At 57.7% G+C, this 26,449-nt stretch overlaps 3 protein-coding genes across 9 annotated transcripts in view; all 3 read left to right on the top strand.

The window, feature by feature from the left end:
• The window catches only part of EDA (ectodysplasin A), a 76,383-nt gene extending 71,090 nt beyond the window's left edge, over window positions 1-5,293 (top strand). For all 6 annotated transcript variants that reach the window (XM_083796890.1, XM_083796892.1, XM_083796891.1 and 3 more), the window contains one exon: window positions 1,011-5,293. In XM_083796890.1, coding sequence (XP_083653016.1) covers window positions 1,011-1,262 — 252 coding nt within the window. In that variant the 3' untranslated portion in view covers window positions 1,263-5,293. The remainder of the gene's footprint in view (window positions 1-1,010) is intronic.
• An 89-nt stretch (window positions 5,294-5,382) lies between these two features.
• LOC310880687 (transforming growth factor beta activator LRRC32-like) lies at window positions 5,383-10,134 on the top strand. Its single transcript, XM_083796880.1, has 2 exons — window positions 5,383-7,192; window positions 8,143-10,134. Exons 1-2 carry the CDS (start codon window positions 7,073-7,075, stop codon window positions 10,114-10,116), a joined length of 2,094 nt encoding a protein of 697 aa, XP_083653006.1. The 5' UTR covers window positions 5,383-7,072; the 3' UTR covers window positions 10,117-10,134.
• Window positions 10,135-17,702: 7,568 nt separating this feature from the next.
• Window positions 17,703-22,172, top strand: LOC310880690 (protein Wnt-11b-like). Of its 2 annotated transcripts, XM_083796885.1 has the most exons (5): window positions 17,703-17,908; window positions 18,109-18,344; window positions 18,748-19,025; window positions 19,496-19,788; window positions 20,097-22,172. In XM_083796885.1, the coding sequence occupies exons 1-5, from the start codon at window positions 17,838-17,840 to the stop codon at window positions 20,269-20,271; spliced, it is 1,053 nt and encodes a 350-aa protein (XP_083653011.1). In that variant the 5' UTR covers window positions 17,703-17,837; the 3' UTR covers window positions 20,272-22,172. The 2 variants fall into 2 exon arrangements, with proteins under 2 accessions (XP_083653011.1, XP_083653010.1); XM_083796884.1 differs by having other exon boundaries at window positions 17,704-18,344.
• Window positions 22,173-26,449: the final 4,277 nt, after the last annotated feature.

Below are 26,449 nucleotides of genomic sequence, written 5' to 3'. Positions count from 1 at the left end.
TCTTCCATGGAGCTGGTTATGCGTTGGCTTGGATGGGGGCAGGAAAAATAACTCTACATGGGCCAAAGTATAATTGTTTCCCAAGCGCTTCATGCTAATTGCTGGCCATAACACTGGGCCTCTGAAGCTTTTGTCGCTTTAACCCATCGAGGAGAAAAAAGGGGACTCGGCCTTGTTTAGCTTCTGTGGTCACAGAAGATAGGCTAAGAACAACTAGCAGGTGCATCCAAAATGAATAGTTTCCTTCCATCAGGAGGAAGCGGCTCCCTGGGACAGACTTCTCCTTGTGCGAGTCTTTCCCAGGCATCTTGCAGTTCTTCCGAATCAGCACGTGGGAGAGGGTTAAGGAACTGAGCAAGTAACAGTCATGGGGACTTAGTCACTAAATCCAGGAGTTAAATCAGTACAAATACCCTGAGGTCATCCGCCTCCAAGGTGCGGAGGTTGGGAGGGTGTCTTCCCTGTAATAGCTTATGCCTTTGAAAGCGCCTCAAGTCCAGTTACAAAGAAGGCAGCTCCCAGTCATCTTAGGGCATTTTTGATGTCAACACTAAAGGAGGCTCATGGGATCCAGAAAGCAGGACTTGCCAGGTAAGTGAAAGAGGACTTCAGTTAAAATCTTTGTCTGTTTGTTGGATGAAAAGCTGTTTGTAGCAGATAGGTTTGTTCTCAGGTTGCTGTAACTCAGCCTGCACAGGTTTGTAATGTTTCCTGTAAGAAGCAGGGTCTTACGTGAGGATTCCTAGCTGGGCCATAAAGATACTTGGATTTGAAGACACTTGCATGCTTGTATTATTAGTGTGAAGTGAAATACAAAGTTTCCTTATGTTTCATTGGCTTGAGGGTCTTTCTGCCTGAACAAGCCAACCTCCCGTGAGCATGGGTGGCCAGGGGCCGAGGAAGGGATCGTTAGCAGAGGGGCCATACGTATGCCTTGAAAGGAATGTGGACTTCTTCCTGGTGCACAAATACACTGCCTAATAGTCTTTCTTCTTCCTGCTTCACATCAGGTATACTACATAAACTTCACAGATTTTGCCAGCTATGAGGTGGTGGTGGATGAAAAACCCTTTCTGCAATGCACTCGGAGTATTGAGACCGGCAAGACCAACTTCAATACCTGCTATACAGCTGGGGTCTGCCTCCTCAAAGCCAGGCAGAAGATTGCTGTGAAAATGGTCCATGCTGACATCTCCATCAACATGAGCAAGCACACAACTTTCTTTGGGGCTATACGCCTAGGAGATGCACCAGCATCCTAGATGAACTTGGCATATCCAAGGATACTCACAGAACTGCACAGTGCTGCTGTTCATAAGCGTATCAGTATTTCAGGGGGTTCTGTAATCCGGCCATAAAGAAAACTGATCCAGAGCTATTTATTCCTATATGTGAATGCAGGAAGCACAATGTCTTCTGTGACTCGCATGGAGACTTGGATCAAAAAGCTAGCCGAAAAAGCGTTGTGAGGAAGAAAGGCTGTTGTGTCTGCCTTGTCTCAGTATTTCAAGTATTACTGCACTGATATTCTGCTCTGTGATCTTCACATGAGGCTTGTTGAGAGTGATGTGGGTCTCTGCTTCTATGTTGCACTAGCAAGAGCATCCCAGGCAGTAGCAGGAGAAGATAGACGTCTGTCGAAATGGTCCTGTCTAGGCACTCCTGCTTCTGCCGGCTGACGAAAGCAAGAAATGGGGTTTCTGGTTTGCTGCCTTCTCGGTTCGCACTGGGATGGCAGCATGGTGCGAAGGGAGGTGAATAGGACAGAGTCAGTGGTGTTTACATTCATCCTCAGGAGTGTGAGAAAGGAAGGCTAAGAGCTTGAAAGCAGGCTGCAAAAGCAGTGTGTCTGAGAGGAAGCTAAACACTTAATAGAGCAGGCTTAGCACAGAGAAAACTGCCTCTACATTCCAGAAATTGCAAAGTCCCAAAGATAAAGATGATCCCGGTTCCAGAGCCTCTGCTACTTTCAGCTCCTGCCATTACCCCAGAGGTGTACACTGCCCTAACGGGGGCTGCCTTAAAGTACTGCTGCTGTTACAGCAATTTGTGTTTTTGTTTTGTTTTTTGGTTTGGTTTGTTGGTTTTTTTTGTTTGTTTTTTTTTTGGTCTTTTTAATTAATGTGTTGCAAACCAGAACACATTTCTACAGGCTTCACAGAGCCGTGTAGAGCAGACAAAAGTACTTGTGAAAACACTCTGAAGAAGTTTGTCATGTTTAAGAATAAAATATTCAAACAGGAAAGGTTTTTTTTTTTTTTTCTGTTTTAATAGCAACTGCCCTGCTCTTAGATGTGGTTTTTATCCTTCCTCCCCACACCCTTTTCCTTTTGGCACTCTTCTACCTAAAATGCTCTAATAAGTGGTGATGGAGTCTCTAGCAAAAATGTGTATTTAAGAAGTCTGGTCCAGCATGAAGTCACCACTTTTTCTTTTCTCTGAGCCCTGCTGAGTCTAGTCATAACTCGATTTCTGGTGACTAATAGAGTAGCTGGGACGCTATTGTTTCTTTTGGCTTCTTGAGCAACTCTCTCCCGTTACCTCCCCTCAACTGGTGAGATCTAAAGCTATAAGATGTGCTTGAGCTGAGCGAGGGGCTGAGACGCTGGCTGCTCTTTGTGTCATGCCTTGGTTTGGGCTTGGTCGTGGCGTTTGTTCGGTTTTGCAACCGGCTTTCTTTTCAGAGCACGTTTCGTTAAGCGAAGAGGGCAGCGGAATTTCAGCCTATATGGCAAAGAGGAAAAGCAGGACTGGGAGCGAGCCCCAAACCGATGCCTTGGGTGATATTAGCCCAGCTCTTGGCCAGCAGCGGAGGCTCGGCCGCGCTCACCTGCGGGGATGCAGGAGCCAGCGTCCACCCGCGGGTAGCGATCGGTGCGGCCGCCCTGGCTGGGGCATTCTTGGCTCCGTTGCTTTTCCCGATCCGTAGCGAGTGATCTCACTTGCCAACTATTGCAGTTATTGGGAGATAAATATTTCTTGGGGGCACCCAGCTTTGGCTTCGGCCTCGCTATTCACAGGAGGCGTGCAGTTTATAAAATAACTGCATGAAAAATTGCCTGCTATTTCTTTTTCAATATGTTCTCCTCCTTTCTAGCCTTAACATGTTGGACTAGCAAGAGCCTTAGGGGTACTTAACTAGTCTTTGTGGTTTATTTCCTTTAAAACGGATTAAGAAGGACATGTTCCTTTGACAAGAATGAATCAGGACAACTGTGTATAGTGAGAACATTAAGCAAATCATTAACAGAATTGCTTTAGAATACAGTCTGAACAGCAAGACTTTGGGGCAAGCATAAATAATGAAATGGCTCGGGAGAGCACGATGGATGTAGTTTGCATTCTTTGTCCCCCACTGGCAGGATCTGTGATTCGCTTCTGAGTATGGCTGCGAGCAGGAGGAGGCAAAGGGAGAATCCCCCGTTGCTGCGAAAACCCCAGGCAGCGCTGCCAAGCTCCCCCTTGGCGTGTGCGTGGGGCGGCGGGGAGGGGACAGGGGGAAGCGGTTCCTGCCTCCCTCCTCGCGAGCAGCAGAAGGCGTTAGGGGCTGCTTCTGGTCTGACACCGCAGCCTGAGCACCGCGACGTGGGCTCAGAGACCGGGGAATACCTGGCTTCGGGTGGCCTTCGTGCCAAGAGCCACCTTCACCGCTGGTCTGAGCGATCGATGCGTCGCCGGCCCTGTGGCAGCCCTGGGGAGTGTTTTATACTTGAAACCCGTGGGCTGCCCAGCAACAAGTTCTCGTTAATGAAGCATTGCAGTGCAGGTTGCCTAGGCTGTAGCGTAGCTTCTTCTGTATGACACTTCTCTGCGCCACCGTCTTCGGTGCCTCTGCAGGTTTCCGTAACTGGAGCCAGAAAGGGCTGGAAGCAGCACAAAAGAGCTTGAGGAGGATGCGTGTGGAAGAGTTCAACCACCTCCAGCAGGAACAGGGCCTTGCTCCAGTCTTTCCCTCTGGTGTCTTCTCATTCCGGTGTGTGTCAGTCCCCAGGCTGGCTGAGAAGGAAGCGCCTTGTGGACAGGCCGACATCGGCGTGCTGGAGGCGGTGGCGCAGCGCTCCGGTCCCCGCAGCGGTCACTGCTGCCCTCCCACGTGCCGCCCTTCCTGCCGGCGGCACTCGCTAGCTCGCTCTTACCTCCGTGCCTTAGCTCTGCCACTCAGTGTTTGGCTGGACTCCACTTGCAGAAATGTAGCAAGCAGCTGATTGGTATTTAATTCATTCAAAACCCTTCTCCCCCCCCAAGATCCTCTATGCAGACAATCCGTAGGGAAGCCAGCTCTGCTCTTGTGTTCAGGGCACCTTTGGAAGGAAGGATTCTCTCCAGCAAACGCGTTAGGGCATGGCTCCCTGCCCACAAATACCTGTCTGTGCTTTCCTCCAGTGCCTTTCTCGCCCAGGTAAGCAGTTGTGGGCCTACTGCTGCCCCCTGCCAGCCCGTCAGGGGACTCGGCACCGTCCTTCCAGCGTTCGGTGCTCAGAAAAGGGCACCTGGGCTGCAGCTGGAGAGAGATGAGCAAACTACATTGGCTTGGTCCTCCCTTCGTCTGGTGGGGCAGCCCCTCCTCTGGCAATCAGGGGGGCAGAGGGCCCTGTGAAGGCGCTCACTCTCTCGTGGCCCACTGACTTACTGCGTGCCTTCCAGGAGCCCCCCCTTCACTGTCCCCAAAAGTCCTGGCGTGGGCATTTGGAGAAAGTGGAGGAGAGGCTGCGTTTCCCGGTCCGAGGAGGTACGGGGCAGATGTTCACGTGGGAGTTGCTCCCAGGTGCGCGTCTTCCGTGGCTCTGTGAAATCCGGACGTGCTGCAAGCAGCACGCTCCCTGGGGTGTCAGCTCAGAGCTCGGGAGCAAAAAGGCAGCTGGTCACAGCAAGCCCCCTCGCCCCCGTCTGCGAGCTGAGCCTCCTCCGGGCAGGCTGCTCGGGTTTGTTCCATTTCTCTGGCTCACGGACCAGACACTGTCCCCTGTCCAGGCGCAGCTGCGTTCAGTTGCTGCACCCATTTGCAAGCCCGATCCCCCCGTGATGTCTGTGTTCATCCCTTCCAGGTGTAGGAGGAAGCCTCTCCTCAACCTCCCCAGTAAAAACATAATGGGAGAGGAGTTGTGGGAAAAGATACACAACTCCGAGCCTGTTATTTGTCTGAGCTGCACAGAGATATACTGATGCTGTTTTGTGCTTCGACATCTTTATTCAAGACACTATCTGTATATAAAATATACATAATGTATATAAATTAGGATGTAAGTTTATGTAAATTGTCAATATTTTCTTTGCAAATAAAGCTTTTTCCTGATCTCTGGGTGTTCCTCGATGCTCAGCACTGGCAGGTGGTGGGTGCAGAGGAGCTCGTCCGAGGGGTGCTGCTGCCCTGGCTCAGGGATCACTCTCCGTGGGAGCAGGGCACCTAGAACGATGCCCCAAATGAGAGGCAGCACAAGGTGGAGGAGGAAACGAAAGGTGCTTTGTTCTGGTTTTGGGTTTGTGCCAGCATGGCTTAGGGGGCAGGTGGTCTTACAGCTCGGCTCCGGAGCATCCGCGCACCCCACTGCTGAGACCTCGGGTGCCGGGTTTTCTTCAGCACGGGGAGTTCACGGGTTCGGGACGCGAGCGCCCAGGGATTCTCTGCAGAAGTCCCTTGCTTTTGATCAGGGACTTTTGGCTGATTTCACCGCCGTGCCTGCTATGCGGACCCGAGCCCGGTGGCCGGGGCGAGGGCTGGGGTTCCCCGGGAGGTGCCGGTGCGCAGGGCAGCTCCCCGGGAGGTGCTGGCTGGGGGCCGGGGCCGCACAGGTTCAGCCAGGGGTCGGCGGCTGCTCCCGCATCTGCACAGACGTGCGAGCCTCACATCGATCGCCCCCGGGAGCAGTCGAGGGCTGTTCTCCTGCAGCTGCCTTTGGCCCGGGCTGCGGTGGAGCACATCCACCGTCAGGGCACCATCGGGGGAAGCCGGGCTGCTGCATCGTTGGGTGTAACCAGTTGCACAGATATGCAGAAAGGGAAAAATATTATTGTTGTTATTATCATTTATTATTCTGCCAGGCACGTCTAGGAGCAGAGCAACAGCTCTACCTCTGGAACAACAGCTAAGGCTGGGCAGCAGCCCGGACGCGTTCCTACGGATGGAGGGAGATCAGCCGCCTGGAGCCAAAAAAAGCAGCAGAAGTCCGTTTTGCAGGACTCACCGTGAAGGCTGCTGTGAGGTGGCCCTGTGTCCCCAGGGACTGTGTCACCACTAGGCGGCACAGGGACACGGAGATGTCACCACGAAAACACCTGTGTCCGTGGTGTGCGGCTCTGGGGACCCGGACACAGCCTGGAGCTGCCACAGGAGGTGTCCCCACGTCTCCTGCGTGGCCCAGACGCCCGTTTCCAGGCCTGGTGGGGATGCAGGGATGTGGCAGTGAGGAGCCCAGCCCTGCGCATCCCGCTGGGGACAGGGGAAGGGCTGACAGTGCCAGGGGCCGCGTTCACCCCTGGTCCCCTCTGAGGGCTCTGCTTTGTGCTGGGCACCCCCTGCCCCAGGGGCCGGGCGGTGAAAGCCGCAGCGGTTGGTTCCCAGGGCACACAGGTGCCATGGGGGAGCCCCGGCTGCGGGGCCGGGAGGAGAATTTGCTCCCCTGGGCACCAAGCTCTACTGCGGCCGTGGTGTCCCAGGGGGTCCCAGGGGTCCTGGTGGCTGCTGCTGGGGTCCGGGCACAGCCCAGCCCTGGCACAGGGCAGAGGAAACCGGAGAAGAGCGGGGGAACCCCTGCAGCAACCCTCTGCTTTCCCAGGTAGCAGCTTTCCTCCCTGGCACTTGATTTCCACAGCGGTTTCGGTCGATCACCTGAGCCCCTGCGCAGCCCTGCCTCCTCCCTGCTCCAGCGGTTTCTCTTTCCCTTCCTTGTGGCTTCGTGCACTGTTTTTCCCCTCTGTAGTCGTATGTCTCTCTTCTCCCACTTCCGTAGCTGCGAACACCCCCCCCACGCGTTATCTCCTTCCCCCATCCCACGCCGAGGCTTATTTATAGCGAGCCCGGCTCGCCGGAGAGCACCGGCGGAGCGGGCAGGGCTGGCAGCGCCCGCAGCCCACCATGCTCCGGCTGGGAGCCCGGCTCGCCGGGCCGCGATGCTTGCTGCTCTGCCTGCTCCCGGCCGTCCTCAGAGCCCAGCCTGGCTGGGAGGGGAGGCCCAAGCCCCTGCCGTGCCAGCAGGTAAGGCTGCTTCCGAGGGCTGTCGCAGCCCCAGCGCTCCCCGCCGGCTCTGAGCTGGGCCCGGGCACCCGTCCCGCTGTGCAGCGCAGGGAGGTTCCAAACGCAAATCCCCCCCGTCCATCCTCATCCAGCCTCCGTCTCCTTTTCCTTCCCTGTCTTCCCACCTCCGTCCTCCCCTCGGCTCTCCTGCCTTCAAGCCTCTTTGCCCGGGGCCCTTCCCAGCTGCTCCCCGTCCTGCTGTGCTGGTGGCACCTCGAGCGGTCCCCCCCCAGCTCCACCAAGGCGATGCCCTGGGGTGCCCTTCGAGGGGGACCACTTTGGAGGGAGGGGAAGGTGCAGCCGCCAGGAGGGGACAGGGATGCTCTGGCACTGTCAGTGCTGCCCCTACCCTTTGCCCATGGTGCTTGCAGGGCTGCCTGGGAGGACAACCAGACACCAAGGCTTCTCCTTGCTCAGAAAGAGCAGCAGGCGGAGGTTTTTCCTTCCCTTCTGCGCAGCTCAAATGCGCTTGTCCCCGAGGGCTGAGGCTCGGGGTGTTGGTGATGACCTGCAGAAGCCATCTGATGCCTGCCGGCAGCCCGAGGGGTGTGGGCCACCGAAACGGTGCCATCGGTGACACCAGCCCGCACCAGGGCAGGAGCAGGTGAGCCAGGCCACCGGCTCGGGTGCCACCCTGTCACAGGGCACTGCAAACCAGAAAACCGCACCATCCACAAACATAAAAACAAAGGCTACGTCCCCCTTCCCCTCTGACAGCCCTCGGCCCTGCAGACAAGCTTCTTGTCTCCTGAGCAGCTTTCGGTGGCCTGGCCCCTTCCCATCGCAGGGTAGGACATGGAACGGGGCTCACCTTCCCATCGCTCAGGCACGTGGAGAAGAGCAGATCCCCTGCCTGGTGGTGCCTTTGCACGCCCTGTCCCATGCTGATGGGTTTTCCTGCTTCTCCCTAGAGCCCCACGAAGGTGTCATGCAAGGGTGCTGGCCTGCACAGGTTTCCAGAGGAGCTCGGCCAAGGAGTGAAGTACCTCGAGCTCTCCAACAACTTCATCCGAAACCTGTCGGAGAGCCGCATGCGGGGGTTCGGGCAGCTCGAGCACCTGGACGTGTGCTTCAACCAGCTGGAGGCGGTGTCGGGAGCCGCCCTGGCTCAGCTCCCCCAGCTGCGCTCCCTCCTCCTGGGCTCGAACCGCCTGGACCGCAATTACCTCGCTAACGGGCGAGCCTTCGGCTTGCTCAGCAACATCGAGGTCCTGGACCTGTCGGCAAACAACCTGGAGAGCCACATGGCGGGCCGGTACCTCAGCAGCCTCAGCACGCTGAAGAAGCTGGACCTGTCCGGGAACAGGATGACGAGGCTGCCCGCGGGCATCTTCTGGAGCACGCCGCGGCTGAGCGAGCTCAACCTCAGCAACAACTACATCATGGAAATCGAGGAGGGAGCCTTTGGGGCTCTGGAGGAGCTGGAGGTGGTGAACCTGGCCTTCAATTCCCTCCACTGCATCTCCAGCTTCAGCCTCGGGCAGCTGCGAGTTTTAAACCTGAGCCACAACGCCCTGGAGCTCTTCGTCTCGGAGGAGGGAGAGGAACCCTACCTGCTTCAGGTGCTCGACCTGAGCCACAACAGGCTCCTCTATTTTCCAGAGCTCCCCAGAGCGCATTACCTCACGCACTTAAACCTCTCCAACAACCTCATTGCCTCGCTGGCCCCGAGCTCACGCCACCCAGCAGCGTTCGCGCTGCCCTACGACGAGCTGGCGAGGTTTAACGGGTCCTCCAGCACCGCGGCTGGCCTCACCCGTGTGGCCGACTTGGATCTCAGCAATAACCAGCTGCAGCTGTTCCCATTTGCTTTCTTCCATGGCCTGAGCTCTCTGCACAACCTCAGCGTGGCCATGAATTGTCTCCAGGACGTAACGAGGGAGACGCTTACAGGTGGCACAGAAGGGGACAGCGCGGCCACCTCGCAGGAGAACGTGTCCCTCTCCGTGCGCTCTCTGGACCTCCACGACAACCTCATCCGCGCCTTGCCACGCTGGTTTTTTGATTTTCTGCCCCAGCTGGAAACGATCGACCTGGGCTCCAACAGCCTCCAGCCCTGTGAGAGCCGGGGAGGTGACCGTGGGGGGACGTCGGGAGGGGGCCGTCACGGGGCAGGACCCTGCACCGCTTTCTACAACGTCCCCCACCTGAAGCACCTCAGCCTCTCCAGGAACAACATCACCCGGCTGCAGCCCTACGCCTTCAACCAGACCTCGCTGCTCTCCCTAGACCTGTCCGAGAACACGGGCTTGTCCCTGCCCAAGGCAGCCCTGGGGGGGCTGGAGCTCTCCCTGCAGGAGCTCTGGCTGCGGGGGAACGGGATGGGGGACGGCACGACAGAGCTCCCCTGCCTGGGCGCACTCAAAGCCTTGGACCTCTCGGGCAATCGCTTGAGCCTTTTGCCCGCGGGTCTTTTCTGCTCCCCGCTGGAAAGCCTGGACATCCGCGACAACAACCTGCCGGCGCTGGCCAAGCTGGCCGTGGCGAGCTGGGCCCGCAGCCTGCGGGTGCTGTGGGTGGCCGGGAACCCCTTCAGCTGCTGCAGGCTGGGCTGGCTGGACACGCTGCGGGCGGCGCGCGTCCGCCTGCCCGACCTGGAGCGGGCGCTCTGCGCCTACCCTCACCGCCGCGGCAACTTCTCGGCCCCGCTCAGCAGCCACCCCTGGTGGCCCTGCCCGCGTCCCAAAGGGGCGCCGGCGGCGCTGGTGGTGGTGCTGAGCATCCTGCTGTGCCTGGGCTACGGGGCGTGCTGCCTCCTGAGGAGGGGGCACAAGCCGCCGGGGTGCGGGGCTCTGCGGGGCAGCAGGGTGGGCGGCTTCGTGCCCCGTCCCAAAACGGAGAAGGCAGCCAAGGAGAGGCCAGCAGACGGTGACACTAAAGTGTAGGCCGGTGCTGAGAGCTGCAGCTGTTGGTCAGAATGCTAATTACTATTAATATTATTAATAATATTATTCGGGGCGCACCTTTCCAGCATCTCAGGTGTTTTGCGGAGCAACGTCGGGGCTGAGCCCAGCGCTGGGCAGGCACCAGGAGGGTCTGGGTTCCTGCAGCCCCCTTGCTCTTGAGAAGCAAGGTGTCCCCATCCACGCTAGTTTGTGGAAGAAATTAAATAATTAGTAATTAATTAATACTTAAATAAGTAGCCGCAGGGGGTGGTTCTGCCCTGCCCTCCACCATTTTCAGCACTAAGGAGAAGAAAGCCCGGCCTGGGCAGCTTGTGTTGGTCTGTCCCTCCCGAAGGCCGCTGTGAAAAGGTGGTTGTCTGCATAGCCTCGCGGCTCTCCCAGCATCCAGGGGCTGGGGCCAGCTCTGGGAAAGGGAAAAGATCAGGGCGTGCCAAAACCTCTTGTGTTTCACATCTCTCTGGTTCCACCTTGAAAGTCCCCAGCCGGCCCAGCGCACGCCACCTCCTCGTCCACACACCTGTTGTGTAGGGGATGTGAGAGCAAAAGGGCTTGGAATTCACTTAAAATCCCGATTACCTCTTTCCTTTTTTTTTTTTCCCTCTCAAGCTTATCATGGTTTTACTGTGAAGCAAAGGGCATTTTTGCTGTAAAACGCACTCCTTCCCCAGGCTGCCTGCATCGCTGCTGGGACGCCGGGGCTGGTGCCCGCGGGTGTTTGCTGGACCTGCTTCTGCACGCAGCCGGCCCCTGCTCCCAGCTCCCCGCAGTCCCTTGGGGTCCTGGCTCACGCCAGCCGCCCTCTGCTCCCCGGGTGTTGCTTTTTGTCCCAGGGGCGCTCCTGGATGGAGCCCCAAATGCTGCTGCAGCCTTCGAGGGGGTGTCCCTGGTACATTTGGTGCGTTCCTCATTTCAGCCACCTCCCGGGCTGTACTTTCTGCGTGTTTCACTGTGAGCTGTTCTGCCTCCCACCGGTGTCCTCCTCGCCCAAGGCTTGCTGCAGCTGCCGTGCCTCGCAGGGACACGGAGCTGGGGACAGCTGTGTGATCTGCAGGGACACTGTGTGCGGTGCTGGGGTTGGTGTCAGGTCTGTCCATGGGCTGCGCCCTGTCCCCATGGAGCGGCAGCAAAAAGACTCGTGGTGTAGGGTAAGAGGGGTGGAAGAGAGGTCTGGCCTAGCAAAGGGGCTGGAGAGGCTGCCGGGGCAGGGGGCAACGAGCCTTAACAAAGGAAAAGAAAGCCTGGAGAAGGTTTTTCTTGACTCAAAACGAGGTTAAGAGATCTGTAGAATTTGGAGGTTTGAGCAAATAAATGATTGTGTCAAAATGTCCTGGGTTTGTGCCAAGCTGTAAGGGTATAAATCTGAGTCTGAAAAAAAGAGCAGTGGTGGTTAAAATCTTCTGACCGTTTACAAATTTTCTAGAGAATTAGTTGAGAAATCCAGCAAAACTAATTCTTTCCAGTGGAAAGCTTTCGCATTTCACTGAATCAGTCCGTTTTCAAAGAAAAATAGATTTAATCAGGAATTCCCAACTAGCTGTTCTGCTAACTCATGTGGAAATTACCTTGCCTGCAAGCGGCCTGGGTTAGAGCACGGTTTTGTGTTTTCCCTTTTTCTCCGTGGAGGCAGGAGCTCGAGCTGCTGCAGGCGCCGAGGGCGGTGCTGGCGGGCGCCCCTCGTGCTCCTCACCGGACAGCGTGGCGGAGCCCGAATCTCGCCGGCGCCGCTCCGAGCTAACGCTCGGGGAGGTTACACCTTCGGGGTGCTGCGAGGTGTGGAACAGCCGCAGCCCTACATGCTGTGGTGTCCCTCCCCCCCGCTCCGTGTTTCACCCAACAGACGAGCCCACGTGAGTGCACACCGCCGCCGAAGGTATCCCTTTTATTGAATTTTTGCTGACATTCCTGTGCTCCCGAAGGCAGCCGCTCTGACGGAGCACCGTCCTGGCACCCCTGGCTCCCCGCGGCAGGGTGGGTTTCGATGCGTCTCTGCCCACTGCGGTGTGAGCTCTGCGCCTTCGGGATGGGACAGGAGGCTGGTGGCAGCGTCCCCGTCCCAGCGGCCGGCCCTGGCTGCATTTCCTCCGGGACACCAGCCCGGGCGTCCCTCCCTTTCGCAGGACTTTGCCACCACTGCTTTCCATTATCGCTCGCTACCACAGCCCCTTCTGCGTGACTCAACAAAACTCCCGTCAGCTATTTCCATCCCGGTTGGCGAGGTCGGGCGTGTTATTCATGACACTTTCTTCCTCTCTGGTGGGGCTCCGGCCAGACGGGGACCTGCCGCTGAACCTCCGGCACGCAGCCTCCCAGCCCGCAGACGCTGGCAGGGAACGGGCTGGGAAAGCAGCTCCCAAACCCTGCGGCAGCTTCGCTCGTCCCTGCCGTCCCGGGCTTGCAGGCAGATGTTCTGCAGCTGGGTGCCCCCACCCCGCGGTCCTGGGGCCCTGGGGACAGGGCGTGCTACACAGCCGGCCCCAGCAGCATGGAAGTGTCCCCAGGTGCCCCGTTCCCCTCGAGCGCGAGCCATCCCAGCTGGAAGGTGCCGCTGGTCCCCGCAGAGCACCCTCAGGGCGAGGAGGGGAAGCGGGCAGGCAGCGTCACCGCGCTCCTGGGGGGGGCTCAGCTGATGGGAGCAGCTCCTGGCAGGTCGCAGCCGCCCACGGACCGCTTCTGAGTATCCGTCCCGTGCTGAGGTCACCGGCCGAGCGCGTCGGAAAGAGGAAGGGGGGCGGTTTCCCTGCGGGAAGGCAGCGCCCCGCAGCAGGACGGTCACCTGCTGCCACCGTGGCCACCACCAGTGCCACCAGCCCGGGCAGCTCCAGGTCCTGTCCACACCTCTGGGACACGGTGGGAGGTGGCCGGGACACACGGAGTGAGGCTGGATGTCGGCACCGCACGGCGGCGTGCCACCACCCCGTGTCACCGCAGCCCGGCAATGTCACAGCCTCCCAGACAAGGGGATGCGGTTCCTCCACGGTGGGTAGGTGAGCGTGGGGTGCGGAGGGCACCGTCTTCTCCAGGGGCGTGAGAGGAAGACCTGGCGGGAGGGGAGCCCGTGGAAGGTCCTCAGATGAAGCTGCCTCTTGTAAGCCTGGAGCTGCAAGTGACCGCAGGCTGGGATGGTACGCGGTAAGGTATCTCCACGTGCTTGCTCAGTTCACAAACCATTCGCTGTCATTTGCTTTGGCCCCAGCCAGAGTCCTGACGGTGGGCCACGTGGACCTTTGGACATCCGGGACAACCAGCTTCACCTTCCTCCGCTACTCCCCTCCTTGGCCTCTCTGTGGGTGCTGAGCAGCTGGGTGGGACAGGGACATGCCTGCAAGACCTCCTGTGAGCACATGCAGCTCCCGCGACAGCCGGATGCTGAGCGGTGACAGTTTTCCCGACCCTGGCGCCTGTGAACCAGACCTTTGGGCCTGGGCTCCAAGCTCTGAGCCCTGCCCAGCAGCAGGTTCTCTCCTCGCCCTCCCGTGAGCTCCTCCTTGCACCTCCCCAGGGGAACAGGAGCCAGAAGGGCAGGGACTGGTGGGGCCACGCTCCCCGGGTGCCCTCCCCGCTCCTCTGCGCTCTGAGCCACAGCGCGGGCAGAGAGACCCGGCTGGTCACCACTTCACTTTCCATCCCAGGAGATGCAGGAGGGAAGCCTTTCGCTGGGCTGGGAACCCCCTTCCTCAGCCTCCTGCTGCCCCGAGGCAGCCCGACGTGGAAGTGGAAGGGGTATTTTTAGTACTTGCCCTGCGCTTGCTTCAAGGATGGAGCTAAGAGGAACTGACATCAAACGAAGTGTTGAATTTGCTTTAAAAGGAAGCCTTTTTTTTTCCTACTGCTCAGTCATCACAAAACTTTTCTGTGAAGAGGGATTGGTGAAAAATCACCTTTTGTAGGAGGCAGACGGAGATTGGCATCAGAAGCCTCCAGACGCCGTTCCCTGTGCTGGCACTGGCTTCTCGCGAACCCGTCTGTGTCCCGTGGTGACCTTGCATCCAAAAACACACCCAAGGAAGCGACGTCCCCTGGAGATCAAAGCTAACGCTCGGCAGAGCCTCTCCTGCTTCTCAGGAGATGCGAGAAGTGCTTTGTCAGCCAGGAACGGGGGCCTTGCCCCGGCCCCACAGCCCGATGTAAGGGGTGCTGGGCGGCAGGAGCCTTGCCACGGGTGCTGGGGACCAGTGGTGCCGTCCTGCCTGCCGCCCGGCCCCGGCACGTACTGGGGAGCTGTACGCTGCCCCAGCACGAGGCAGGCTGGTAGAGAGCCCCCAGACCCCAGCATCAGGCACCGTCCACGCCTCGAGGGGTCTGCCTGGAAGCCCTACAGCTAACAGGGGGGCAAAGCGCCCCGCTGCCGGGGGGCTTGCCAGTGCCACGAGCACGGTGGAGGAGCGCCGTGACGGCCGGGACTCAGATCTGGGGGGAGATGGTGGCCCTTAAGAGCAAACCCGCTGGCCAGAAGGTGGCAACATGCCCTCTCCCATCTGGGCCTGGCGCTAAGCGCGCCCACAGAAGAGGTCTGCGTCGGTCGGGAAGCTCTGTCCCCGCTCAGACCCAGCTTGGCTTGAACAGCGCTGCGGTGTCACGTAGCCCCAGGTCAATACTACCAAGATTTGGGGTGCAAAGCCCTGGGGTCCTGGAGGACACCACGCTGAACGTGAGCCAGCAATGCGCCCTCGCAGTAAAGCAGGCTCGTGCTACCCCGGGCTGCGTTAGGTAACAACCAGGCGCCTACAGAGCCCAGAAGCCTCCCCCCACCACCACCACCAGCACAGGGGACTCGCACTTTGCCCACCTTTGTGCACCACTCAGCAGAGATAAGGTACCACTGACCTTCCTGACCCTCTCGTCTGAAGTCCCTGTCGCGACATACAGCGAGGAGCCCCCAGCAGCAGCTGCCTTAGTCACGATATGGGGGCTTCAGAGCACCAACCTGCTCAGCGCCTCTGCCTGGTGGGCTGGGGGCTGGCGCTGCCACCAAGGAGCCCAGGGCAGAGCAACTGCAACTGGGAGGGACTGGGAGCCACCGGAGCGTGGCAGCAGGGTTGTCTCTGCTTGGCAATTCCTGCCCTGCGTGTGCTTGGTGAAACGCTGACCTCCCTCTGCAGGCTGCGCGCATGACGCGCGGAAAAGCACCCGAGCACATCCCAGCCCCGACAAGAGCAGCTTTTCCTGGTCAAAAAATTCCTCATTCCTCCAGAAGCTGCTCAGATTTCCCCGCGATGTCCCCCTCCGGGCGCAAGGCATTTCCCCATTCCCCAGGGCTGAGAAAGGGAACTTACAGAGGAAAACATTTCACAAGATCAGAATCTTTGGGGCTGGAGCGAAAGGCCCGTACGGGCCAGTGGGAGGGAGAAGTGGGGACACCACAGCCGATTCTGGCCAAGGTAGGAGAAGGATCTGCAAAAGCCACGCTGGGAAGGTGGGATGTCAAAAAATATCAGGGACTTCCAGAGCACAGAGCGAGCAGCAGCACCAAGCTGGTGGCCACAGCCGTGGAGCCGCTGCCCCGTCCCACGCAGCACCAGCATCTGGCCCAGCACCGGGTGCTGCTTCATAGGACTTATTTTTTCAGCCAGGAGCAGGGAGGTTAAGGGGATCGGAACCAGCTGATGCCAGGGAGCCACAACACAGCGTCTCTCGCTTTCTTTTCCCTCTTTTAGGTCAGCCCCTCGTACCTCTGCTTGGGATTTGGGAGTGACCTCGGCCCTTTCCTAGGGGGACCGTTCCGCATGGGCCGCTGCCCAGGCACAATGCACCTTGGCCTTTTCATCGCAGGAGAGTGGCTCGGGAAGGTCACCAGTTCAGGCTGCGTGTCCTGGCTCTGGTTCGCATGACAGCAAGTCAAAGGGAGGTCACGGGGGGATGCTAACCAGGCGCCCAGCGAAGCCCTGCGGAGGGAAAGCACCTTCCTGCTAGAAGGGAAGTTGCACAGCGAGGGAGAAAGTGAAATCCCAAAGTAGAAGTCCTAGACAGAGCAGCTCCTGCCCGAGGAGGCCCTGCTTTCCCTGCTGCATCGCTTCTGCCCGCTGGGATCAAGTCCTGGCAGCGGCACGGGCGCTTCCGCAGCTGAGACCCGTGCACAGGCAGCCCGCAGCATTGGACCTAAGCTGGGTTTCCTGGCCCAGCTGGCTGGAGAAGCAGGTTGTGCTGTGCTCAGCAGCCTGCTGAGGAGTTAGCAGCACAGGGCAAGGCGTTGGTGCTGGGCTGGAAAGCCCAGTGACAAAGTCCTTCGGCTGCACCTCCTGCCCCCATGCTCTTCGGGGTGCTGAAGGCAGCAGAAAGCCCCATGCCAGTTACAGACCGGGCTCTGACACGCTAAGGACAGCCCCAAGCCGACTTAAATCCTCCTCTCACTGTGTTTCCTAATGGGTGCCTTTAGTTTTGGGGCTGTCTCAAGGCTCTCTGTGCAGGGCGTACGGCAGCGTGCGGAGCTGGGAGATGCTGCTCCGCAGCCCGCCACCTTCCTGCAGCGGTGCTTTAACCGGGTTACAGGGAACGTGCTCGCAGGCTGCACACGGGGAGCCTTCCCCGTGTCCCCTGCCGCTCGCCCTCGCTGTCAGCAGCCTGGCCCTCGCAGTTATGAAACCCCGCAGCAGCTGCCGGTGCCCTGACGGAGACAATAGGTCAGGAGCGTGGTTTCTCTGCAAGCAAAGCGGCTGCAGCCGAGCAGTCGGTGTCTAGGGGCAGGATTTCCCCGCATGCAATTAGCTCCAGTGCTGGCACAGCGCTGGGCTCGGGGTCACTGGGGTCCCAGAGGCAGGAGAGCCCTTCGTGCCTCCCTTGCTCTCCATGGGGTGCCCACGCCCCGCGCAGCTTTCCCTCTGCCGTCCCCAGGGGCTGGGGCCGCTCCGGGCCCCTGAGACCAGCGTCCGTGCCCTTGACTGACACACACACATCTGGAGTCCTGCTTGCTATTGAGTCCTCCCTGTCATCGTGGGGCTGTGGGGACAGAGGGGGCAGGCAGCTGAGACTTTCACTCTCTCTGGGTCCAGGAAAATGGATTTTTTTTTTTAAAGCTCTGAGCAAAGAAAATAAAAAGAAAAAAAAAAAAGAGAGAGAGAAATTAAGATCAGCCCTTGCCAACCCCTTTTGTCCCTTACTAATGTCACCCCTTTCAGATTCTTGCCAGCCTACATCCCCTGCCAGCATCCCCTGCTTGCAAGGACAAGTTTTTATCTGCTGAGCAAAGAAACACCTATTTGCTTTGCAATCCAATGGCTCTCCTGGAGATGCCAAAGGTGATATCCGCTCACCCCGGGAGAGCAGTGTGTGTGCGGTGCCGGGGCCTCCGCAGTGCCTCGCTGGGCTGAGAAGTGGTCTGTGGCCGGGGAGCGCTCAGGGGCGCACAGGGGGGACAGGGCAGGGCCCAGGCACCCTCTGCCACCACGTTGCATGGAGCTGCTCGGTGCTGCCGTGGCTTTTTCCCCAAGGAGATGCCACTTTGGGGACAACCGCACCGACAGCGGGGGTACCTGAACAGCGAGCCCCCGCTCCAGGCTGCGCTCACCGGGGTCCCCAGGCACCCAGGCTGGGGGACAGGGGCTGGGGCGGCCTCCCCGTCCTCCCCGAGGGCTGCGAGCTGTGAATGGCACCGAAACCGCCTTTGTTCCCCTCCCCGGGGGGCAGGACGGCAGCGCCCGCGGGTATAAAGGGGGCGGGCGGCCCTGGTCCCAGCTTGTCCTGGTCCTGCGGTCCTGTCCCCAGCCATGGGCCACCCCGCCGTGCCCACCGCCATCCTGCTCTGCCAGCTGGGGCTCGCCGCGGCCATCCAGTGGCTGTGAGTAACGGGGTGCAAGGGGGGAGGAAGGGGAAGGAGGGACAGGGGGGCTCCCCCAGGGGTCCCCTGCAGCAGGACGCCTCGGGTCTGCCCCCTGTCACCCGCTCCCCAGGTCCCCGTTTGCTCGTCCCCTGCGGTCCCCATCCCCTCACCCCCACCCCGGTGCCCACGGTCCCCTCTCCCCTCTCCTCTCCCAACAGGGGGCTGGCGGAGAGCGGCAGCAGGGTGGCCTGGGACGAAAGCCACCACTGCCGGCTGCTGGCTGGGCTGGTGCCCGACCAGGTCCAGATGTGCCGGAGGAACCTGGAGGTGATGCACAGCGTCGTCCAGGCTGCCGCCGAGACCGTGAGCGCCTGCCAGAGGTCCTTCGCAGGCATGAGGTGGAACTGCTCCTCCATCCAGCGCGCCCCCAGCTTTGGTCCCGACCTGCTGAAAGGTAAAGGGGGCTTCCCCTCGGGTACTCACCTCCGCCTCCTGCCCCATGCAGCTTCCCAGGCCGTGCGTCAGGCAGTGCTTTAACGCACAGCACTGCAGGGCAGCCGATGGGCATCAGCTTTGCTTTAGGTGCACACTTTGGAGAAAACTTGCTGCCATCGCTCCGGCGTTAATCCCGTGCTACTCAGACCAGCAGGAGATCGCAGAGTGACTTCCACTCAAACGAAAACAGTTGCTGGAGGCTCCAGACAAAGGGGGAAAACAGGCTGTATACTGAGAGCAGGATATAACAGCCGCACAGGCTAAAAATACAGCCCGAAAAGGGCGTCAGGTCATAGTTTTATCCCGTTGCAAGAAACAAGCCTCCTTCCGCTGCGAGACGTGAGACTCCCTTCTCTCCCCAGGGACCAGGGAGTCCGCCTTCGTCCACGCCCTGGCTGCGGCCGCCGTCGCCCACTCCATCGCCCAAGCCTGCGCCTCGGGGTCGCTGCCCCTCTGCTCCTGCGGCTCTGCCCCCTCCGAGGTGCCGGGCCCCGACTTCCGATGGGGCGGCTGCGGGGACAACCTGCGCTACGGCCTCCAGCTCGGCGCCGCCTTTGCTGACAGCCCCCCGAAATCCAGCGGGCCGGGAAGGCAGGCCCTCAGGGCCGCGAATCTGCATAACAACGCGGTGGGCAGGCAGGTGGGTATGGGCCTGGCCCCCCGCAGCCTGCCGCAGGGGTGCCTAAGGTGAGGGGGGGGACCCCAGGCAGGCTGGGGAGGTGCTGTCCTTAGGGCGAGGAGGCAACTAAGTGGTTAAAATGGAGTGAGATGTGTTTGCGGAGACATTCCCCCTTACCACCCCCCCCAAAAAAATGCTGCCAGCCCACCACAAGCTCCCGCAGACCCTTCCCAAGGGTTACACGATTATCACAAGGGAACAAAGCAGCACCCCTCGATCGCCCCTTTATATTCATTAAAAGAAGGCACTCCGCTGTCCCAGCAGCAGCATTTTCTTCCACCTCTAAACAAGAGAGGGGAACTCTCTCGGGTGGCAGGAGGCAGCTGGGCTCTTTCGTCTCTTGAAGCTTCCCGTGGATGCTCGTGCAGATCAGTCGGCGGGGTGGGCACCAGCAGCAGGCAATATGTTCATCTGTTTTCCAACCTCCGCAGGTGCTGAGTGACTCCTTGGATACCAAGTGCAAATGCCATGGTGTTTCAGGCTCCTGTTCGGTTAAGACCTGTTGGAAGGGGCTGCCAGGCCTGGGCGAAATCGCTTCTGAGCTCAAGTCCAAGTACCTGGCAGCCGTCAGGGTGACCCACCGGCTCATCGGGCCCAGGAAGCAGCTGGTACCCAAAGAAACAGACGTCAGGCTGCTGAAAGAGACGGATCTGGTTTATCTCATCAACTCCCCTGACTACTGCGTGCCCAACGTCCACCTGGGGTCTCAGGGGACGCAGGACAGGTAAGAAACTGCTGCAGATGTGCTCTATCAGCCTCCCAGGCGGAGAGCCTCCATCAGCCACGTGGAACCAGGAGTGCTCGGTGGCGGTCAGCGCGATCCCTCAGCAGCGTGGTCAAGGGGGTGTGAGGAAGGTTTCTGCAGCCCCGAGTGCTGCTTGCATCGGCTGTAGGAAGCCCTGCCGCCCCCGTACCTCTACGGGCAGGCTCTGTGAGCAAACCTGCTCCAGCGGGGGCCGGGGCAGGACCCTGGGGGTGGGCAGGCACGGTCCCGACCCCTCACCTCCATCTCCTGCGCCCTCCTCTCGGCAGGCAGTGCAACAAGAGCTCCGTGGGCAGCGAGGGCTGCGACCTGATGTGCTGCGGCCGCGGCTACAATGCCTACACGGAGGAGGTGGTGGAGAGGTGTCACTGCAAGTACCACTGGTGCTGCTACGTGGTGTGCAAGAGGTGCCGGCGGCTGGTGGAGAGATACGTCTGCAAATAGCGCCCGAGGCATCGCGGCATGCGGGAGGGCTCCCACGGGTGTCCCCCAGGGCGCAGCTGGAGACTGGGCGCCAACCGCAAGGGATGCGCCGAGTTCGGCAAGGAGGGGACTGTGCTGGGAGCCTGGACTCCAGCATTGCCATGGAAGACCCCAAACTGAGCGATGATGGGAAGCCAAAACCCCGAGACCGACCTCTGCCCCATCTGCCCAGAGCGAGACAAAGGGCTGCCCTCCTGCGGCCGATCGGGAGCATCCAGCGCTCCGTCTCCAGCTGGGGACCATCCATTTATCACTTTGCACACACAGGCCCTTTTCTCCAGGGGTGAATGGGGACCCCGGGCTGCCATTGTCTTTCTGCAGAAGGTTTTTGACAGTGGCCTGAAAGCCAGGAGTGATGGATGGGCAGGGGGTAGCGAGCTGCCCATCGGGAGGAGGCTGCAGGGGAGGAAAACTGCTTAGGGTGAGGGGGTCACGGGCAGCTCCTCTGGCAGCAGGCTTCTGCTGTGGGTTTACCCAACACCGTTGAATGTTCCTCCTCGTGGGCAAATACTGCTCCGGTGCCCTCTGCAGCATCTGAAATGACACAGCTTGGACACAGGCAGAACCAGGTATGGCTCCAGGAGCCAGAGCTCATCGCTCCCCTCCAGGACCTGCTGCTCTCGCAGTGCAGAGACTCCGTCTGTGCCTGACGACAGCACACACGTCGATGGGCAGCGGCTTCCCAGGTCGGGCAGCGTGGCAGAACTGCACCTACCAGCCATGCATTCACAGGGCATCTATGGCAGCTTCTGCCCTCTGGATTTGTGTTGGAGGTGGGAGCCCGTTCAGCACGCGGTGTACTCACTGCTCCTCCTTCCTGCCCCTTCTTTCCCACCTCTAAGGGTTTCAGCCCACTCCTCCAACCCCTTTGATACCAGGCGAGCTGGCACTGGCCTGGAGAGAGGACAGGGCTCCAGGGCCCCAGCGACATAAGAATGAACCTTTCGTCTCCATACTTAACGTAAGCGGGATTCCGGTGTGTGCTTTTTAAATAAACGTATCATACCGTACCTCTCTGCGACAGACCTCTGTGTTTCCTAAGACGACCTCCCTCCACCTCCTTGGCATTCACAGAGAAAATGAGGCTGGAAGGAGATCCTAAAGCACCAAGCATAAAAGTTCTGGTAGCTGGAAACTGAGGCAGTTGAGGCTTATTTTCTGATCCTAGCGCATGTGGGGCAGACTAAACAAGTGCGCATCACAGATGGGGTCCTGATCTGCCTTTTACTTCCTTCTGTTCCCTCGACTGCTTTTAGTACAGGGGTTGGCCAAGTGCTCGCGTGGAATAAGAGTTTCCCGTTCATGCAGCCTTTGGAGAGAGGGGACGAGCCTAAATGCACACGTGCTGAGGAGAGCCTACAGCGTGAGGAGCACAGGTAAATGTGACTGAAGTCCCAGGACGGTTTCCTGCAGCTCCCACCGTGACCTAGAGCCTCGGCCAGCTTTGCGTGCGCCTTGTGTTATTTGTGGTTTGTATTGAATGGAGTTGGCTGTGCTCAGCCCCGAGTCCAGCTGTACGATTACTCATTTCCATATTCACTCAATCATTTTTAACAGCCTCTGCTGGGTCACAGAATCAATTCATAAGCTTTTATTGTAAACCATCCCCTCCATTTAATGTGCTCCAGGTTTCCGTATTAACAATGAGTAATAGCTGGGAGTCCAAGGTGGCTTGAGACGAGCCTGGGAGCTGGAAGCTGAAATGCTCAGGGGTGAAGCCTATGCTCACATAGCTAACTGAGTGAGGTAACTACCATTATCAGTCGTTAATGTGCCGTTGACTTGATCTGGCTGCTGACATGCAGCCTTCCCAGAGTGACAGTAAGGCCACAGCTGCGAGGCTTCCGCCACAGCTGCGCGAGGCCAAGAAGCTATCTCCAGATTTTCTTTTAAAATGCAATTAGGAGTTAGTCACCGGCATTCCTCGGAAAAGGGATGCTCCAGCTGCAAAAGGGCTGCAGTTTCTGTGCCCAGAGCCAGGCCAGGTGATGCAGGTACTTAATTAGGAGGGTTGCTTAACCCAAAGGCACCTCACGGCCAGATTGGAGGGAGGTGAAGCTGGGAGGGGCTGCCAGCTCCCTGGAGCATTGCAAAACGAGCTAGGGAGAAGAAAACAGGCAAAGGACACTGCGGAGTGAGAGATCCAGCCAGGAGGGTGGGAAATGTGATTTGCATTTGGTAAGTACAAACACACAGCGCCTGGGGCGGAGGAGAGGAGCCACAATAGCGAGGAATGCCCCGGGGGAGATGTCGCGATCCCCTCCTAGAGAGGTCCTGCTTGAATTTCTGCTTGGGAAAAGGCAGGGTCAAGCGCTGAATATGCGGAGCCCTCTCCTCCTCCGGCTGCCTGCACGGTGACTGCAGGCCCAGGGGAGGGCTGGAGGGGTCAATGTGCAGCGGAGGCGCTGGGCTCCGCTGGTGTCCTGCGGGGAAGCGCTGCAGTTAGTCGAAGGGTGCAAAGGGTCAGGCTGGCAGGAGGGGCTGCGGTGGGGAGGTGACAGCTAAGTGACAATGTTCAGAGCGGGAAGCATTGCAATCTGGGCCCGCAGCTGGAATTACCAGCTTTGTGAGATCTGCTCGGCTGGAAGAGTCTCCCAGGGACTAAGAGCCAGAACAAGGCAATTAATATCTGGCAACGGGTCCAGAGGGAATAAACCACCCACTTGGCCCCACGGGCAGAGGGGATCCATCTGAGTGGATGTATTTTCTCCAACTCTGCCGGGCAGGAAAGCTAGCATAAAGGCTGTCGGGGGAACGCAGAGCCCTGACCCCTGGCACAGGCCAGCACAAGCACCCTCCAAGGAAAAAGATGGGAAAACCTGGACCCTGACATCGCCCTTGGGTGGCTTCCAGCACCAGTCAGAGCAACACTGCCAGAGAAATAAATCAGCGCTAGTGGGTCTTTCTTTAGCTGTCTGCAACTTCACTCCTCCAAAAAACATCTCAGGCTCTGGTAGGTACCTCTTCAGGACCTGAACAAATCTGGGCATGGTGACAGCACTGTCTGTGACACCGGGAGGATCTCCGTAACAATTATGGCTTTGCAGCCCTTCAGACACATCCTCGCATGTTTCTCTTGCCCCACTTTCACAATCAGTCCTCTCCAGACTGTGGTAGACTGCTGTCATTACCCTCTGCTTCATGAACCCTCGTCAGGCTCGCTGCTAATGTGACGGATCTACCTCTTTGACTTTCCTGTCATTAGCCATTTTTCCCTGGGTCTTGTGGCTTTTTGTTTATCTGTCGCTGGAAATGAGAATCCCAGAGCTGAATTCTCTATGGTCGTGGCAGAAGTTTTTCACTTTCTGGTGCTGTGAGCTGACATGGGAGAGATGGCTCTGAAAGTGGCTTGTGCACAAAAGAAAACCATCCCTCTGCATGAAATGTGGTGAGAAGCAGGCAAAGGGCTTGCTCTGCAAAGCCTTCCCTTAGTTCCTGCTTGACTTTTAATTTGTGTTTGAAAGGAGTAACACTGGTGTGAACGTGATCCTTCCCTGCTGGCTAGATTGTGCAGACAATGAAGTCTGGAGAAAGGAGAGTGATCTTCATGGGTTCTTTTGACCTTGTTGCTAAAGCACTTTTTTTTAATTATTATTTATACTTGGAGATGCTGCATAACTTATGCCAGGAGGATAATCCAAGCCAAGGCGACAAGCTGTTGGTAAACAAGTAAAAGTTTGGGGGTAAGAATGACACCAGGACATGTTGGGATATTTCTTCCCTACAGCCCTTTGAGAGGAGGGTGCCTCAGGACCTCCATCGGCACCAGCACAGCGCTTTCCTTCTGCTCGTCACAGGGAGACCTGAGCCAGAACAAGGAGAAGACACGTGGCGGGGCCACTGCCTCAGTGCTCAGCTGTTGATCAACATCTGTGCTGCTGTGAATATCTGGGGGATGTTACTTTGACCTTTGGGATGGTTGGTGCCTACACTATCGCACCACAAGACACAAGCATGAGTAAAGGCTTGTATCTAAGGAAACCCCCTTGTATCTCTGTTCTCCTTTATTTCTGGGGTGTTCAGCAGGATGTCCTGAGGATGACGAGTAATAATAGGGATTGCCCTTATGGGGATCTTCAGATGAGAGACAGGGACAAATGAACGTAAGTGAGTAACAGCCATGAGACCAGAGGGGGAACTAGGCTGCAGCGTGAGGGCTCTTGGGCATAGCTTGAAGGGCGCTTGTTGCAGTGGCTGTGCTGGATTCAGAGGAAAAGCAGACTTCTGTCCCTTCTGCTTGGCTGGGCAGGCTGGCATCCCTTCCAGCTCTGCCCCCTGCATTTCACCAAGTTGCTAAACCAGGGTAGAAATTCCCAGAGACAAAAGGCTTCCACAGAAAGCAGTACTCCAAAGTTAAAACTGTCCCTCGGTGCTTGCTGGTTTCTCTCCAGAAGAAAATTAATGTGGCAGAGAGCTCAGGAGCATGTTACCTGCTCCTGTTCCAGCACTGTCACTGGTGCAGAAGATTGCTAGCAAGTTCATGCACGTTCAGTGCAGAGGGTACGCTGGAGGCTGCTCGCTTCTGGTGGTGGACTTGTCAAATCGCCTTTATGCCAGTGCTGAGAAAGTGCCATGGCCTCATTGAACAGTAGCATTTTTTCTTTGTGCACCCCTGGGGAAACTGCCTCCAAAGGCAGTCAGAAAGTGAGCTACAGCAGGGTGGGAGCTGCAGAACAGCCTCCTCTCCGAAGCAGGAGCAGACCTAGGCCCGGGAGCCACCCCAGGGCTCCATGCCACAACACGTGTGGGTGCCTGCAGTTCATTATGCTGGGGCTGAAGAGCAGGCAGACGACAGGTAGTTTGGTCACTAGCCCTTACTGACTTCATGCCCCTGTGGTATAAGTCAAACCTGTTCTTGATCAGTGGGGACAGCAGGTAAAAACAGGGCTAATGAACTGCTAGCAAGGAGATTCAGGAACTTCCATCCAGCTGACAGGTTCACCTACTTGGCTCTTGCAAGCAAAGCCTTCTCCATCTCGAAGGAAACAGAGCCTCGCATAGATTTCCTGCTCTCTCAGTCCAGCGTGTCTGCTGAGCGCTGATAACGTGTGGCTCCAGGCCTGTCCTGTGCTGCCCCCGATAATCTGGGTCAAAACTGACACCACCACCACCACCACCCCGCCTCCAGTTTTAAGAGAAGGGGAAGTGGGCTGAGGTCCCATGCTGCATCATCAGCCTATTCACAGTTACTTGGAGAGCAAGCCAATAGCTCCCTGTGAACCCATCTGGCTTGCTCTGAGAGGTGAAGGCCTCAAAGAAGAATGCCCAAAGGAGATGTTTGCTCAAGATTAAACAGAGATATCCTATAGGCAAGGTAATCCCATAACTGCTGAGACTATCTGGGTAACACAAAGGCTAAGGCACTGAAGGAATTCACTCCAACAGTGTCTTTCGCTCTGATCCTCAAAAATGCTGTTGAAATTTAGAATCTTAAAGGTTCAGGAAGGGAGGTGGGGAAATGATTTTATAGATTTACTATTTATTTTAACTAATGTATGTGAAGGGAGAGATGCTACACTGACTGGAGTGTTGCCTTTCTGATAAAAGTGAACTGGCTGTAGTTGCAGGGGATGTCATAGCATCTTCTGCTGGTGAAGGAAAAATGGCTGTAGAATTCTGGCCCCATTCTACTTCCAATTATTATATTAATTAATTTTTCCACCACTGGATGCAGCGTGGTTCTTCACTTCCTGCCTAGTGTGCAGGAATACCACAGAATGATGTGTTAAACTGTTGACATATCTCATGCTACCGGTGCCTGCGTTTTCAGTCTGAGCAAAACGGTCACATGGAGGGAGGATGACAGGAGAGCAAAACCATCAGGGTGTACTTGGGACACAGCATAAAGGAACCTAAACCCAGAACTCTTCTGTCTTTTACGATTAACTTTTTATCAAGCTATCTCGTGTACACATGAAGGAAACAAACAGACTAAGTCATAAACTGACTCATCTGTGGAAGTTGAGTGCTTCCAGCCTGCCCTGAATTATTATCACACCATATACATTTTTCACATCTAGGTCAATAACTTGTATTGTGTTTCTGCACGTCAGCTTGTAAAAGCACAGCTTTAACCATTACCTGTCCGATGCCTGTTTTAATTTCAGAGATACTATCAAAGGGGACTCAGGAGCTAACC

The sequence above is a fragment of the Anser anser genome (assembly GCF_964211835.1).
Source record: "Anser anser genome assembly, chromosome: 13".
Taxonomy (NCBI): domain Eukaryota; kingdom Metazoa; phylum Chordata; class Aves; order Anseriformes; family Anatidae; genus Anser; species Anser anser.
The sequence above is the reverse complement of the archived record's forward strand: the minus strand, read 5'-3'. Positions and strand labels throughout refer to the sequence as shown.